This window comes from Triturus cristatus, chromosome 8, assembly GCF_964204655.1.
Source record: "Triturus cristatus chromosome 8, aTriCri1.1, whole genome shotgun sequence".
Classification (NCBI taxonomy): domain Eukaryota; kingdom Metazoa; phylum Chordata; class Amphibia; order Caudata; family Salamandridae; genus Triturus; species Triturus cristatus.
Window position 1 is genome coordinate 1,661,550,973 of NC_140591.1, and position 16,469 is coordinate 1,661,567,441.

At 46.2% G+C, this 16,469-nt stretch overlaps 1 protein-coding gene across 1 annotated transcript in view; it reads left to right on the top strand.

Annotated features, from left to right (window-relative positions):
* The window catches only part of LOC146808507 (transient receptor potential cation channel subfamily M member 2-like), a 206,396-nt gene extending 190,385 nt beyond the window's left edge, over positions 1–16,011 (top strand). The window contains exons 27-30 of the mRNA XM_085623588.1: positions 6,211–6,316; positions 8,846–8,947; positions 10,902–11,012; positions 12,352–16,011. Of these exons, the coding sequence (XP_085479714.1) occupies positions 6,211–6,316; positions 8,846–8,947; positions 10,902–11,012; positions 12,352–12,477 (445 nt within the window). The 3' untranslated portion in view covers positions 12,478–16,011. The remainder of the gene's footprint in view (positions 1–6,210; positions 6,317–8,845; positions 8,948–10,901; positions 11,013–12,351) is intronic.
* Positions 16,012–16,469: the final 458 nt, after the last annotated feature.

A 16,469-nucleotide genomic window follows, 5' to 3' on the forward strand; every position in this document is an offset into this window, starting at 1 on the left:
CTGATGGGGCTTCAGATACTGATGGTGCTTCAGATACTGATGGGCTTCAGATACTGATGGTGCTTTAGATACTGATGGGGCTTCAGATAGTGATGGGACTTCAGATACTGATGGGGCTTCAGATACTGATGGGACTTCAGATACCGATGGTGCTTCAGATACCGATGGTGCTTCAGATACTGATGGTGCTTCAGATACTGATGGTGCTTCAGATACTGATGGGCTTCAGATACTGATGGTGATTCAGATACTGATGGTGCTTCAGATACTGATGGTGCTTCAGACACTAATGGGCTTCAGATACTGATGGTGCTTCAGATACTGATGGTGCTTCAGATACTGATGGTGCTTCAGATACTGATGGTGCTTCAGATACTGATGGGCTTCAGATACTGATGGTGCTTCAGATACTGATGGGGCTTCAGATACTGATGGTGCTTCAGATACTGATGGGCTTCAGATACTGATGGTGCTTTAGATACTGATGGGGCTTCAGATAGTGATGGGACTTCAGATACTGATGGGGCTTCAGATACTGATGGGGCTTCAGATACTGATGGTGCTTCAGATACCGATGGTGCTTCAGATACTGATGGCTTCAGATACTGATGGGGCTTCGGATACTGATGGGGCTTTGGATACTGATGGTGCTTTGGATACTGATGGGGCGTCAGATTCTGATGGGCTTTAGATACTGATGGGGCTTCAGATACTGATGGGGCTTCAGATACTGATGGGGCTTCAGATACTGATGGGGCTTCAGATAGTGATGGGACTTCAGATACTGATGGGCTTCAGATACTGATGGGGCTTCAGATACTGATGGGGCTTCAGATACTGATGGGGCGTCAGATACTGATGGTTCTTCAGATACTGATGGGGCTTCAGATACTGATAGGACTTCAGATACTGATGGGACTTTAGATACTGATGGGGCTTAAGATACTGATGGGGCTTCAGATACTGATGGGCTTCAGAAACTGATGGGCTGTAGATACTGATGGGGCTTCAGATACTGATGGGGCTTCAGATACTGATGGGGCTTCAGATACTGATGGGACTTTAGATACTGATGGGCTTCATATACTGATGGGGATTCAGATACTGATGGGGCTTCAGATACTGCTGGGCTTCAGATACTGATGGGCTTCAGATGCTGATGGGGCTTCAGATACTGATGGGGCTTCAGATACTGATGGGGCTTCAGATACTGATGGGACTTCAGATACTGATGGGCTTCAGATACTGATGGGCTTCAGATACTGATGGGGCTTCAGATACTGATGGGGCGTCAGATACTGATGGTTCTTCAGATACTGATGGGGTGTCAGATACTGATGGGACTTCAGATACTGATGGGACTTCAGATACTGATGGGACTTTAGATACTGATGGGGCTTCAGATACTGATGGGGCTGCAGATACTGATGGGGCGTCAGATACTGATGGGCTTCAGATAGTGATGGGGCTTCAGATACTGATGGGGCGTCAGATACTGATGGTTCTTCAGATACTGATGGGGCTTCAGATACTGATGGGACTTCAGATACTGATGGGACTTTAGATACTGATGGGGCTGCAGATACTGATGGGGCTTCAGATACTGATGGGCTTCAGATACTGATGGGCTTTAGATACTGATGGGGCTTCAGATACTGATGGGGCTTCAGATACTGATGGTGCTTCAGATACTGATGGTGCTTCAGATACTGATGGTGCTTCAGATACTGATGGTGCTTCTTGATGGTGCTTCAGATCCTGATGGGGCTTCAGATACTGATGCTGCTTCAGATACTGATGGGCTTTAGATACTGATGGGGCTTCAGATACTGATGGGGCTTCAGATACTGATGGGGCTTCAGATACTGATGGTGCTTCAGATACTGATGGGGCTTCAGATACTGATGGGACTTCAGATACTGATGGGGCTTCGGATACTGATAGTGCTTCGGATACTGATGGGGCTTCAGATACTGATGGGGCTTCAGATACTGATGGGGCTTCAGATACTGATGGGGCTTCAGATACTGATGGGGCTTCGGATACTGATGGGGCTTCAGATACTGATGGGGCTTCAGATACTGATGGGACTTCAGATACTGATGGTGCTTCGGATACTGATGGTGCTTCGGATACTGATGGGGCTTCGGATACTGATGGGGCTTCAGATACTGATGGGGCATCAGATACTGATGGGCTTGAGATACTGATGGGGCTTGAGATACTGATGGGGCTTGAGATACTGATGGTGCTTCAGATACTGATGGGGCTTCAGATACTGATGGGGCGTCAGATAATGATGGGGCTTCAGATACCGATGGTGCTTCAGATACTGATGGGGCTTCAGATACTGATGGGGCTTCGGATACTGATGGTGCTTTAGATACTGATGGGCTTCAGATACTAATGGGGCTTTGGAGACTGATGGTGCTTAGGATACTGATGGGGCTTCAGATACTGATGGGGCTTCAGATACTGATGGGCTTCAGACACTGATGGGGCTTCAGATACTGATGGGCTTCAGATACTGATGGGGCTTCAGATACTGATGGTGCTTCAGATACCGATGGTGCTTCAGATACCGATGGTGCTTCAGATACTGATGGGGCTTCAGATACTGATGGGCTTCAGATACTGATGGGGCTTCAGATACTGATGGTGCTTCAGATACTGATGGTGCTTCAGATCCCGATGGTGCTTCAGATACTGATGGGGCTTCAGATACTGATGGGCTTCAGATGCTGATGGGGCTTCAGATACTGATGGGGCTTCAGATACTGATGGGGCTTCAGATACTGATGGGACTTCAGATACTGATGGGCTTCAGATACTGATGGGGCTTCAGATACTGATGGGGCGTCAGATACTGATGGTTCTTCAGATACTGATGGGGCGTCAGATACTGATGGGACTTCAGATACTGATGGGACTTCAGATACTGATGGGACTTTAGATACTGATGGGGCTTCAGATACTGATGGGGCTTCAGATACTGATGGGGCGTCAGATACTGATGGGGCGTCAGATACTGATGGTTCTTCAGATACTGATGGGGCTTCAGATAGTGATGGGACTTCAGATACTGATGGGCTTCAGATAGTGATGGGGCTTCAGATACTGATGGGGCGTCAGATACTGATGGTTCTTCAGATACTGATGGGGCTTCAGATACTGATGGGACTTCAGATACTGATGGGACTTTAGATACTGATGGGGCTTCAGATACTGATGGGGCTTCAGATACTGATGGGCTTCAGATACTGATGGGCTTTAGATACTGATGGGGCTTCAGATACTGATGGGGCTTCAGATACTGATGGGGCTTCAGATACTGATGGTGCTTCAGATACTGATGGTGCTTCTTGATGGTGCTTCAGATCCTGATGGGGCTTCAGATACTGATGGTGCTTCAGATACTGATGGGCTTTAGATACTGATGGGGCTTCAGATACTGATGGGGCTTCAGATACTGATGGTGCTTCAGAAACTGATGGGGCTTCAGATACTGATGGGACTTCAGATACTGATGGGGCTTCGGATACTGATAGTGCTTCGGATACTGATGGGGCTTCAGATACTGATGGGGCTTCAGATACTGATGGGGCTTCAGATACTGATGGGGCTTCAGATACTGATGGTGCTTCGGATACTGATGGGGCTTCAGATACTGATGGGGCTTCAGCTACTTATGGGACTTCAGATACTGATGGGGCTTCGGATACTGATGGTGCTTCGGATACTGATGGTGCTTCGGATACTGATGGGGCTTCAGATACTGATGGGGCGTCAGATACTGATGGGCTTCAGATACTGATGGGGCTTGAGATACTGATGGGGCTTGAGATACTGATGGTGCTTCAGATACTGATGGGGCTTCAGATACTGATGGAGCTTCAGATACTGATGGGGCGTCAGATACTGATGGGGCGTCAGATACTGATGGGGCTTCAGATACCGATGGTGCTTCAGATACCGATGGTGCTTCAGATACTGATGGGGCTTCAGATACTGATGGGGCTTCGGATACTGATGGTGCTTTAGATACTGATGGGCTTCAGATACTAATGGGGCTTTGGATACTGATGGTGCTTAGGATACTGATGGGGCTTCAGATACTGATGGGGCTTCAGATACTGATGGGCTTCAGATACTGATGGGGCTTCAGATACTGATGGGCTTCAGATACTGATGGGGCTTCAGATACTGATGGTGCTTCAGATACCGATGGTGCTTCAGATACCGATGGTGCTTCAGATACTGATGGGCTTCAGATACTGATGGGGCTTCAGATAATGATGGTGCTCCAGATACTGATGGTGCTTCAGATCCCGATGGTGCTTCAGATACCGATGGGGCTTCAGATACTGATGGGCTTCAGATACTGATGGGCTTCAGATACTGATGGGGCTTCAGATACTGATGGGGCTTCAGATACTGATGGGGCTTCAGATACTGATGGGGCTTCAGATACTGATGGGGCTTCAGATAGTGATGGGACTTCAGATACTGATGGGCTTCAGATACTGATGGGGCTTCAGATACTGATGGGGCTTCAGATACTGATGGGGCGTCAGATACTGATGGTTCTTCAGATACTGATGGGGCTTCAGATACTGATGGGACTTCAGATACTGATGGGACTTTAGATACTGATGGGGCTTCAGATACTGATGGGGCTTCAGATACTGATGGGCTTCAGAAACTGATGGGCTTCAGAAACTGATGGGCTTTAGATACTGATGGGGCTTCAGATACTGATGGGGCTTCAGATACTGATGGGGCTTCAGATACTGATGGGGCTTCAGATACTGATGGGACTTTAGATACTGATGGGCTTCATATACTGATGGGGCTTCAGATACTGATGGGGCTTCAGATACTGCTGGGCTTCAGATACTGATTTGCTTCAGATGCTGATGGGGCTTCAGATACTGATGGGGCTTCAGATACTGATGGGGCTTCAGATACTGATGGGGCTTCAGATACTGATGGGACTTCAGATACTGATGGGCTTCAGATACTGATGGGGCTTCAGATACTGATGGGGCGTCAGATACTGATGGTTCTTCAGATACTGATGGGGCGTCAGATACTGATGGGACTTCAGATACTGATGGGACTTCAGATACTGATGGGCTTCAGATACTGATGGGGCTTCAGATACTGATGGGGCTTCAGATACTGATGGGGCTTCAGATAGTGATGGGACTTCAGATACTGATGGGCTTCAGATACTGATGGGGCTTCAGATACTGATGGGGCGTCAGATACTGATGGGGCTTCAGATACTGATGGGACTTCAGATACTGATGGGACTTCAGATACTGATGGGACTTTAGATACTGATGGGACTTTAGATACTGATGGGGCTTCAGATACTGATGGGGCTTCAGATACTGATGGGCTTCAGATACTGATGGGCTTTAGATACTGATGGGGCTTCAGATACTGATGGGGCTTCAGATCCTGATGGGACTTCGGAAACTGCTCAGTCAAGTTACTGGTCAGGGCAAGCAAGGGAGAGTCAATGATCACGTTTCAATAACTTTTCAGTTGACTGATCCAAAATATTTGGTTACAGAAAAGAAAGCTCTTGATGCTGGGAGTGTGTGTTTGGATTTGTTCACAAGCTACCCTGGGAGTTGGTCACGGGTAATTCAGCTCGCAGGGCTTTCTTTAAGCTCATCAATGTGCCGCTGGCAGGAAATAATGCAGTTAATTTCGTGCTTTTAGGATAAGGAGGTGCGAGATACCAAGAGGTCTTACTTGGGGGTTGGTCAGTGACAACAGAAGATGGGAAGAAAGCACGATATAGGATTCACTCAAAGAAAGTATTTGAAATAATAAAATCCCTGTCACAGTGCTAAGCACAGCACTGTCCTCTGGGTTCTCATAAACTGCCCACTCTTGCACCAACACTGTGAGTAAGCCTAAACCGTATCAATATTTGATGCTCCTCGATCACAGCCAAACAATATTGGTTTTGATGGAAGTCCAGGATACGTTGAAGGGCACTCCTCATCTTATGCAGATGTGGCTACACTTGTGGGTGATTCAGTGCATGAGGTAGTAACGAGGGCACGGTGCAGTGTGAGTGGAGTGAGTGTGTGCTCTCCTCGATACACTAACTAGTTGGATGAGAGATTCTGCTGCTAATGGATTTTGCATCCTGAGCCTCTAAAAGTTCTGATGTGTGTCCTGTCTTCACAGTTGGAGAAGAAACATTAATGGATCAATTAGCAGGAAAAATTCAAAGAAGATGCTGGAAATCTTAGCAGTGAAGCCCATCTCATCGGAGCACTGGGCTCTGCCCGGGGTAAGAAATAGCACTGGACCTTGGGCAGCCTGGGGAGGGATTTGGTTCCACTGATTTCTGAAGCTCAGGCTAAAGTGCAACTCTACTGAGAATGTCCGTCCTTCTGCCAAAGCAGATACTTGTGCTGACAGTTTCTCATACACTCCGCACTGGAAACAAGACACATAAAAAGCAAAGTTACATTGAAAAAACAAATTTGTATAGCTAGAGGTGCAGACCCTCCACAAATCCTCTCAATCTCATGCAGAGTTCTGATTGGCTGCCAACACGTCAACCAGGAAGTTTTATTAATTTATGTATGGTCAGGTATTTTTAATTAATTAAAGCAAGTGCCTCGCTCAAATGCAGTTTCCTCTATCAAAATAAATTATAAATCTTGTGCCAACTGTACAATATGGCTGACAACAGAGGTGGACCCAAGATGGAGGATCCTTACTGCTACGCTTCGATCTCAGTGGTTCTTAACATTTTGTCTTCTGTGGACCCCACTAATCACTGCTGGAAGCTGGGCCTCCACAACTAAGTAATAGCTATGATTCAAACCTCAAAATAATACACGAAAATACAGAAAAAAGTGCACATCAAACAAATACACAAATTATGAAATAATTTACCTAATTCACATAAAAAAACAGATGCAAAAATCGAAATTTCAATTTTAATTGGAAGAGTAGAACATTTTAAAATGTTGTTTTATTTCTAAAAGACAACGCTTTATGCTGAATGTTACCAAATCATTGTGGACCAGATGCACAACGATTTTTGGCATTTGTAAACCGAGAATTGGACAATTTGCGACTGCTAAAAGGGCTTTTGCAATGTACTAACCCTATTATGCAAATTGGTGACCTATTACAGACTCACAAAATAGGGTTTGGGATTCACTATTAGGATGGGGCCCTTCCTAATAGCATGTTGCAGTGGCTTATATGAATGTTTTGCAACCGGGAGGTGGTCACAAAACATTCATATTTTACCGACTCCGTAAAGGAGGTGGTAACCTATTCGGAAACGGGAAGGGGACCTCTTCCCTTTTGTGAATGTGGGTGCCAACATTTTTTAAAAGTGGACAGTGGCCCCAAGGACCACTGCCTACTCTTAAAAAATGAAATGGAAACTTTTCATTTTTTTTTTAATGCATTGCGTTTTAATTTAAGGAAAACGGACAGCATTTCAGAAAAAAATTGCTTTATTAAAAAAACAATCATAGACATGGTGGTCTACTGACCACAACAGGAAACAATTCCTGTGATTACAGGCCACTCCCAATGAGCTGCAAATTGTGACCTACCTCATGAATATTAATGAGGTAGATAATTTACGACCCGATCGGGAATTGCTAAATGTGCCTAAGACACATTAGTACATTTCATTTTGCGACTCACTGATTGCAAGTCCCCAAAAATCACAATTTGCGAGTCGCAAAATGAAATGGACGTACATCTGGCCTTCTGTCTTTTTTGCTCCAAATGCATGCTTTCTGTTGTGGTATAACTGTGCTTCAATGCAGCTACCACTCTTCTATAGTAGTTTCCTTTAGTTAGACTTGCGCTGCTCCCACAAATCGAAATACAGATAATAGCTAAATTATTATCCTCAAATTTCAAATACCTTCACATTTACAGCATTTTCATGTATATATAGTTTATTTTCCGCAAATATTATTTAATTTTCTAAACTTTCACCGGCCTCCTGAACAAGCGTTTCAGGCCCCTGGGTAGGCAGACCACATGTTAAAAATCACTGCTTTAGTTTGTAAAATCATATTCTCCATAAGGCAGTGACCACAGGCACTAAAAGGCAGACTCAGGTTTCATTTGCCTCTCTATCTCCAGACATGTGACCCTGACTTGCAGGTTCGCTGGCAGGAAGTCCTGCCAATATTGCTGCTGCTTTTCTTCTGCTCCAGAGTTCTCTGCAAGGGCAGCAGAGGTTTCAGCTTCCAGGTGACTGAAACGGTTGCAGGAAATCCTCCAGTTTCTAGAAGTCTCTCTGGGAGCTGGAAAGTATTTCATTCAAAACCAGTCATTACCCACATTTGTATCTTCCCCAGCATGGTGTCAGGTGTTCCCAGAAGAATAAACTCAGCAACACTTTGTTGGCACAGATGTTGGCTCTCTTGCAAGCAGAAAATCCCTCAGTGGCCAAACTCTATATCAACAGATATCACACAATCAGCAGGACCAGGAATTAAGCCATCTTCTTAGAATATTGATCAAGCCTGCCCTCTCTAAATCAAGCTCCTGGGCACTTCAATTGCCAGAGATAATGCACACAGCCGCAGCACCCTTCTTCGCTCTAGCAAAGAAGTTCTAGAGGAACTTTTAGACCCTGCTGCCCAAACAGGCCAAAGATTTACAGTGCACACTGGGCAGTACTGCAGTGGCACAAGTCATGGTGGCGCAGACATACCAGATGGACTCAGGAAGTTCTTGGTACATCCTACAGATGCATGAACCTAAGATGAGATATTTCTTCTGGAGTGCATGTCCTACTAACCCAACGCCTTTACTTTCTTTATATGCTAAGGGCACGTTGGCGCCAGGGGAGAAGTTACCCTCCAAACTAAAGGAGATTCTGAAGGAGGAATTCTGGCAACAGTTTGAGATCCTGAAGAACCAGGGTACAGAGGTAGGTTTACTCACTGAGCCTCCCAGAGAGTGATGCATGAGGCAGGCAGCGGAATTTTAGTCCTCAGGAACGGATGCTGGCAGGAAACGGGAAAGAGCCATCACATCGCACGTGTTACAATGCATGCGATTACAACGCGGTCGTTACAACGACGCGTTGTTACATTGCAGTACCATTACAACTCAAGTCGTTACAGCAACTTCCTCTAGAGGGCGCTCTAAACTAAGGAATAGTATAAGTTACTATTCCAATACCTTCCCTACTGTTGCACACACTGGAGTTGGAATAGTAAATTATTATATTCCTAAATCCAGCGCCCCTACTAGAGCAAGTCGTTGTAACGACTTGCGTTGTAATGGTACTGCGATGTAACAACACGGTCGTGGTAACAACCGCGTTGTATTCGCATGAGTTGTAAGCGCATGCAATGTAAAAAGCTATATTCGCGGGAGACACAATAGCGCTGTATACATAGACACAGGTGACTGATAATCAAGGAGCTGGTCGGTTACAATACTACATTAAGAGGTAATACCTAAAAGCTAGAACAAAAATCTCAATTACAATTACAAAAAAGGCAATGCAAACATCAGAGCAGAAAACTACTGTCCAGTCGTCAGTTAAAATAGAAGCCATTCAGCATGGCCGCAATAAAAGAATGACTACTAGTGAATGTTCTGCCTTTTGGCCCATTGGGGTTCTTTCCACTTCTGGGATCCTTGGTCATTTGATTAAAGCAGGCGACTGGTGGGGAGGCAGAGCATAAGTTGCTGGAAACAGGTGCTGATGAGAGAAAAGAGGCAGTCACTTCATTTTCTAGAGGAGTCCTGGACTTTAAAGGAGGTGGCAGAAAATATGACTACTGACTGGTCAAATGTTTGATGAATTATAGCGATACAAACGGGCAGTAGGTGAGGGGAGAAACAAGTGAACATGATTTCTGAGGAGCAAGCTGAGCAGCAAACACTGGTTGTGGTAGCGGCATGTGGGACCAGGAGTATTTGTACTTGGTTTCAAGCCTTCATTACTGGAAGGGAGCAGAGGGGGATCTTAGGGAGTTTCCTCTGCTGTGCGGTGCGTTGTTGTGGGTAACACCCCTGAGATATGCATTCTAGGGGTTGCCAGCCAGGTCCAGGTCTGGGTTGGGTTTCATCTGAGATCATCAGCACTCAGTTATGTTCCCTGTAACATTTGCAAAGCTTACATACAACAACCTCTACAGCTCCTACCCAGACATCACAGGGAAGGGAAGTAAAGATAGTGACTAACACACACTGAACGTGGGCTTTGCCTCCAATGCACTTTGAAACGTAGAAAAGAAATAGCCAGCTTGCATGTACTGCACATTGCACCACAAATGAGGTCTGTATGTCCGCTGTAGAAGTCCTGACCTGTTCATGGTACAAGAGTTCTGCACGCACACGGGTTCGTCATGTAACACGGAAGTACCAGGACACATTTGAGACTTGCTGTAGGATCGATGGGACTTCTTGCACTGTGGATCAGGGATTTTTAATCATGTGTATTGGAATCTCATTGTGATCATCAAAAGCTTGTGATGGTATCATCTGGTGAAGCAGATTAATAAATTACAGTCTGGAACTCATTTAGGAGTGTGGAACATGGAGACCACCAGAATGCGGATTTGTTGACTTTGACTCATGAAAGGAACATAAACCAAAAGTTTGAAGTAAAGCCTGCCACAGATCAACATTTGCCAATAGCATCTAGCTGTGGATCTATGAATGGTCTTTAGTCAAGTAACTATATCAATTAACTAGCTATCAAGACTGAGCTCTATTGCACAAGAATGAGCGCCATCTATAATGCAGCAATGAGACATGCACATGTAAGTCATGCCTATTTCTTTTCTTGACTATCTGGAACAGAACAGCGTGTGCAGTTCATTCTCATTGAACATTAGATAACCCCTCTCTCTGTGACCTCCCTGCAGGTATACCAAGGTTACCTTGATGACCCAAGGAACACCGACAACGCGTGGATTGAGACCCTTGCGATCAATGTGCACTTCGACTCCGAGGAGAAGCTGGACCTACTAACCTCGGTAAAACAATCCTCCTGTGCCTGAGAGTAACAATGTGGAAAAGGAGTGCAGAGCATTTATACCATTAAAACAATAATGCTTCCATCATGAGAAGTACTGTAAGGGACCCCATGGAATGTATTATCATATATATCACACAACTTTATGTAAGACTCTGGGTCGGTGGCAGCAATAGTATGAAAGTAGTGGGACCTATGGGAGCACCTGGAAACTACAGGAGAGTTTGGGATTCCCTGGATTCTGTGCCAGGTATGTTGCTTGTGAAGCAGCTGAAACACTATGGCCAACTACTGTGGGGTCCTCTAGGGGTCTTGACACATTCTGGAAACTGAAACAAAGACATAAGTAGGTGCTCATCATTTTTCGTGGTGTTCAGTCTCAATGTCAGAGGCAACCTTTTAACTCACTTAATTACTGCTAGCATTATTGCATTCATTCTAGAGACACCCACCAACTGGAAATGTCCATTGCAGCTGCATAACCCTCTGGACACTTTGCTTGTGCTAATTTAAGTGTCATTCAGGTGCCAGATCCAAGCCTCAAATTATCCTTCTTACTTTAAGCTCACCCTAATTCCCTGCCATCCTTCAATCGTGCTGAGACTATGAAATCACCAAGGGGTTAGAGTAGGTTCTGGGTGGCTATATTCATCCATTTCAGTTTTAGGGCCTTATTTAGATCTCGGCTGATGGAATACTCTGTCACAAATGTGACGGATATCTCGCCGGCCATATTATGAACTCCATAGGATATATTGGGATCGTAATACGCCGGACAGGATATCCGCCATGTATGTGATGGAGTATTCCCCTCCGCCATGATCTAATTCAGGCCCCTAATCTCCTACAGGGACTGAGGCCTGACCACATGGATCAGCGGGTCTATTCCTGCCCCACCAGGGCCTGAGCTTGAGACTTCAAATCCACCTTCACGAATCACTTGACTTCTTGATTTGAACAATACAATTCTGCATGCCCGTGTGCTGACAGCATGTCAGGGTCAATCAACATCCTATCACTGACCTGAGAAACACACCAAATGTTGCAAGTACGAGATGGAAGTCAGCAAAAACACAGTTGACACATCTGAAGATTACATAATACAAGATATATGTCCATACATAAAGACACCGTACAAGGTATTACTTACTGGAAAGGGCCCCAGAGAATCTGAATTAAAGGCAACAGTGGCTCATGTCCTGTTTGTAAAGTAAGATAGGAGCCTTTAACTAAGATTGCCATCATGGCTCCCAATTACTACGGTGGTTTGATCTTGCAAAATGAGAGGTAAAGTGTGTACAGCAACTCAATGTGACTTTCTATCTCTCTCTCTCGTACAGAATCTGTTGGACCGCGAGCCAGATTTTTCCATCCGCTGGCAAGTTGTAGATCAGAAGATTCCACTTTTTGCAAACCAGAAGGAAATTCTTCGTAAAGCCGCTGAGAACTTCAGAGCACATTACTGAGGCTGGCACCAACAGTAGCTGGAAAGTAAAGGACAGCCATGGTCAAGCCATGGTCCAATCGGCTGCAACCTAGTTCCTAACTCAACCCATTCGAACAGGCTGAAATCCATATGTGCTGCTCAACGTCGACCATCTTTAGGTAATCTCCATCCAATGGAAATCAGCAAAGATCTGAGTCCAAGAATTTCCAAACATTACTTCAGTCCTTTAACCTGTTTGTTATTTGTTTTTGCCTCTGTGCATTTGGAACTTTTGAGAAAGGATTGCATGGTGGGGAGACAGACCTTTTGGAAGTTGTGGTGATTGCACTATAACCGGATATCTGGTAGTTTGTCATTCTATGAGTCTGGGTGGAAAATGCTGTTTGTTACAATCTCATCCATAGGTATTGTCATACAGGCAATGGAAGTAAAATGGTGTACAGTTTTTTTTACAATGAAGTCTAATAATATACCTCAAGTTTTACTTCGGCTGAACTCATTTATGTGGCAAAGTTCAGTGCTGTTTCCTGGTTTCAGTACTATAAGCTCCCATATCTTCCCAGATCTCTTCAATCTGTACAAAGGCTACAAACTGTTGAAGAACCACTCCACCGCACCAGGGATTCCGCTTTGAGTCTATTCTCTGAACTGATTTATGTCACTTACTTCTTACGTTTCTTTACCCTTACCAGAGGCATAGATGTTTTTTCCATGTAGGGGACTGCATGCTGTGAAGCAGCCCGAGTGTCATATGACACAATTTAAGAGCAGATATGAAACTCAGAATGTGATGGAGCAGACACAGCTGCTGATCTAAGGTCTTATCGTGGAGATGATCTTTAAACCTATCCTCAAGCGACATCCTAACCTCAGCAAAGGTCCCAGACCCAACATTGCTGACATTGACCATAGTCATGATCTCACAATGGGCACTATATTTCACATTAAAACTATTGAGGACCTGGACAAGAAAATAGAACTTGTCCTTCTCCTACCCCACAATTCTTTGTGGTTTTAAGCTCATTTATGTGTACTGTTCATATTGGAATCTGTGTAAATAAATCCTCCTACTAATCACACACAAAGCCCCTTATTGTATTGCCGTATTTCCTTAAAGTAACACACTCATACTACTGGTATGGCCCCAAAAGCGATCAGGTCTGTGGCATCCATATATTGCATCGTGAGGGACCTTGTTGGAAATGGCCCTTTTTGCAGGGTTATCCCCAAACTTTTGCTATATCCTCCTATTTTTCCCTAACCTGTGTGTGTTGGTTTTAGAACTCTGGGCACTTTACCACTGCTAATCAGTGCTAAAGTGCATATGCTATCTGTGTAAATTGTGTTATAGATTGGTGTTTCCATGATTGGATATTTAATTTACCTGTTAGCCCCTAGTAAAGTGCACTGCATGTGCCAAGGGCCGGTGAATTAAATGCTATCCGGGGTCCTGCAGCACTGGTTGTGCCACCCCCGTGAGCAGCCCTGAAAACGGTAACTCAGACCTGCCTTGCAGAGTCTGCGAGCAGTTTGTAACTGCCATGTCGACTTGGCCAGTGTACCCACTGGCCAGACCCTAACCTTCCCTTTTCTTACATGTCAGACATCCCTCAGGTAGGCCCAAGGTACCCCTGTGGGCACGGTGCAATGTTTGTGAAAGGTAGGACATGCCCTGGAGTGTGTGGCATGTCCTAATAGTGAATTACAGCCAATTTCGTTTTTCACTATTGCAAGGCTACCCGTTCTCCATAGGAAATAATGGGAGGTTTGTTTATAACATCTTGTAAACATAACTGGCCCAGGGAATTCGTTAAGAAAATAGAATTTAGTATGCCTGAACTCAGAATCTAAAGATGCATCTTTTAGTAAAGGGTATTTATGTTCTGTGTTTTCAAATACCACTTTTAGAAAATAGGTATTTTCTTGTTCAGTCATCCCGTGTGCCTCTGCTGGAATGTGGATTGCTTGTCTGGGTTTTGGATGACAGAAGGCTGGGGGGCCGGAGGGGCTCCAGATGGTCTAGGTAGGTCAGGGAAGGGCCGAATAGACCCAGGCTGCGATGGCGGAAGGGGGAGGAGATTTCCTTGCACCTCAAAGGGCCTGGTCTGCCTCCGATAAGGCCGTCTCCACCTCCTGCCAGGAGTTCACGCCAGAGCAGGCCCAACTGGTTCTGATCGGACACAGACACCCTTTGCCTGAAAGATATAAGGATTTTTAGATACAAATACTGGGTCCCAGACCCCTGAACTTTAAAACTCATCTGGATCAAGAAGACTGCCAAGAAGAAGAGCCGGAGAAGCTGCTAAAAGGAACGACTGCTATGCTGCGTGCTTTGTTGGGCTGACCTGCAGTGGCTGCTTCTGTCTTGGGCAGTGAAAGGCCTGGACTGGACTTTCTGCAACCTAATTTGTGAGTCTCTTCAAGGGCTTGAGGTGGAGCTTGCCCCCTGTTCACGAAGTTGCAGGAACAGCAAAGACTTCAAGTTCTTCGACCCGCAGCATTGGGGACTGTGTGTTTTGTGCTGCAACCCGAAAAACACCAACTCGCTGACACCTACGAAGAACCTGCCGACCCGTGTCCTGAAGGCACCGCAGAGGGCACCGCTGCACCTTAACCTTGGTCTCACCAGCGACGCCTGTTGATGCCGCCAGCGAGCCGCTGCTTGCTCCGCGACATGTGGGCACCGCACTCTGCACCGCCTTGCTTCACGCCGAAGTTTTAGCACCGCAGAGGGCACCACCACAAAGCCACACTGCAACGCCGCACAGCAACCTTGGTCTAACCGACGATGCCTGTTGATGCCGCCACCGAGCCGCTGCTTGCACCGTGACCTGTGGGCACCGCACTCTGCACCGCCTTGCTTCTTGCCGAAGCTTTGGCACCGCAGAGAGGCCAGCCGCAACACCGCACCGTGACCCTGGTCTCACCGACAACGCCTGCTGCCCCATCACCGAGCCGATGCTCGCACCGCGACCTGTGGGCACCGCACTCTGCACCGCCTCGCTACACGACGACGCCATGGCCTTCCTGACGCCCCCACTTCCAGCTGAAATCAACGCCGCTGCTTGCACCGTGGTTCGAGGGCACCGCTAGTAAGTCACACGACGCACCGCCCTCATCCTGCACCGCAGTCTTGGCCTGCCGACGACGGCACCATCGACTCCAGTTCATCAGCCGACGACAGCGCTTCAGCAACGACGACGACGCTGCTTGCACCGTGACCTGCTAGCACTGTGACGAGCACTGCCTCCATCTCGCACCGCGTCCCTGGTCACGCCGCCACGAGATGCTGTTCGCACCATGAGCTGGGGACACCGCACACCGCACCACTGCACTTCGCATCGCAGCACCCGACGCCAGCGCTCCTGATCCCATCAGAAAGGAGCTCGACCTGCAACGTGAGTGACTTCAAGGGCCCCATCACCCTGCATCTTTGAAAGGTTCTGTTTGCAGGTCTTCCCGACACTGTAGCTTGGATTTGTGTGCTCATGACGCCGTGGTAGCCCGGATGGAACTCTTTTTAATCAAAGTACTTTTTAAACTGTGAACTTTTAAGTATAGTATTGTGGATTTTTATCGTTTTTGGTCTTGTTTTAATTCTATAAAAATATTGGATATTTTTCTAAACCGGTGTGGTGTTCTTTTGTAGTGCGTACACTGTATTACTGTTGGTTATGTGCAAATGCTTTACACACTGCCTCTAAGATAAGCCTGGCTGCTCGTGCCAAGCTACCAAGCTACGAGCAGGGGTTATTTTAGATGTGTAACTCCATTATTCTGACTAGAGTGGTGGTTTTTGCCTGGCTTTGGGCCACGCCCTAGCCAACCAAAAATCCAATTTCTAACATACCTGTATGTTTATGATGTGACCTATGTGTGGAGCATATGGTGTTGTGCATGAGAGCCCTAAGGGTGCTCCATCAACTGTGCTGTGTATCACGTGCTGCGGCCAGGTATGTCAGTAAATCACAAGAGTGTGACTTGTGATTGCTAGTGCCGCCTGACTATTAT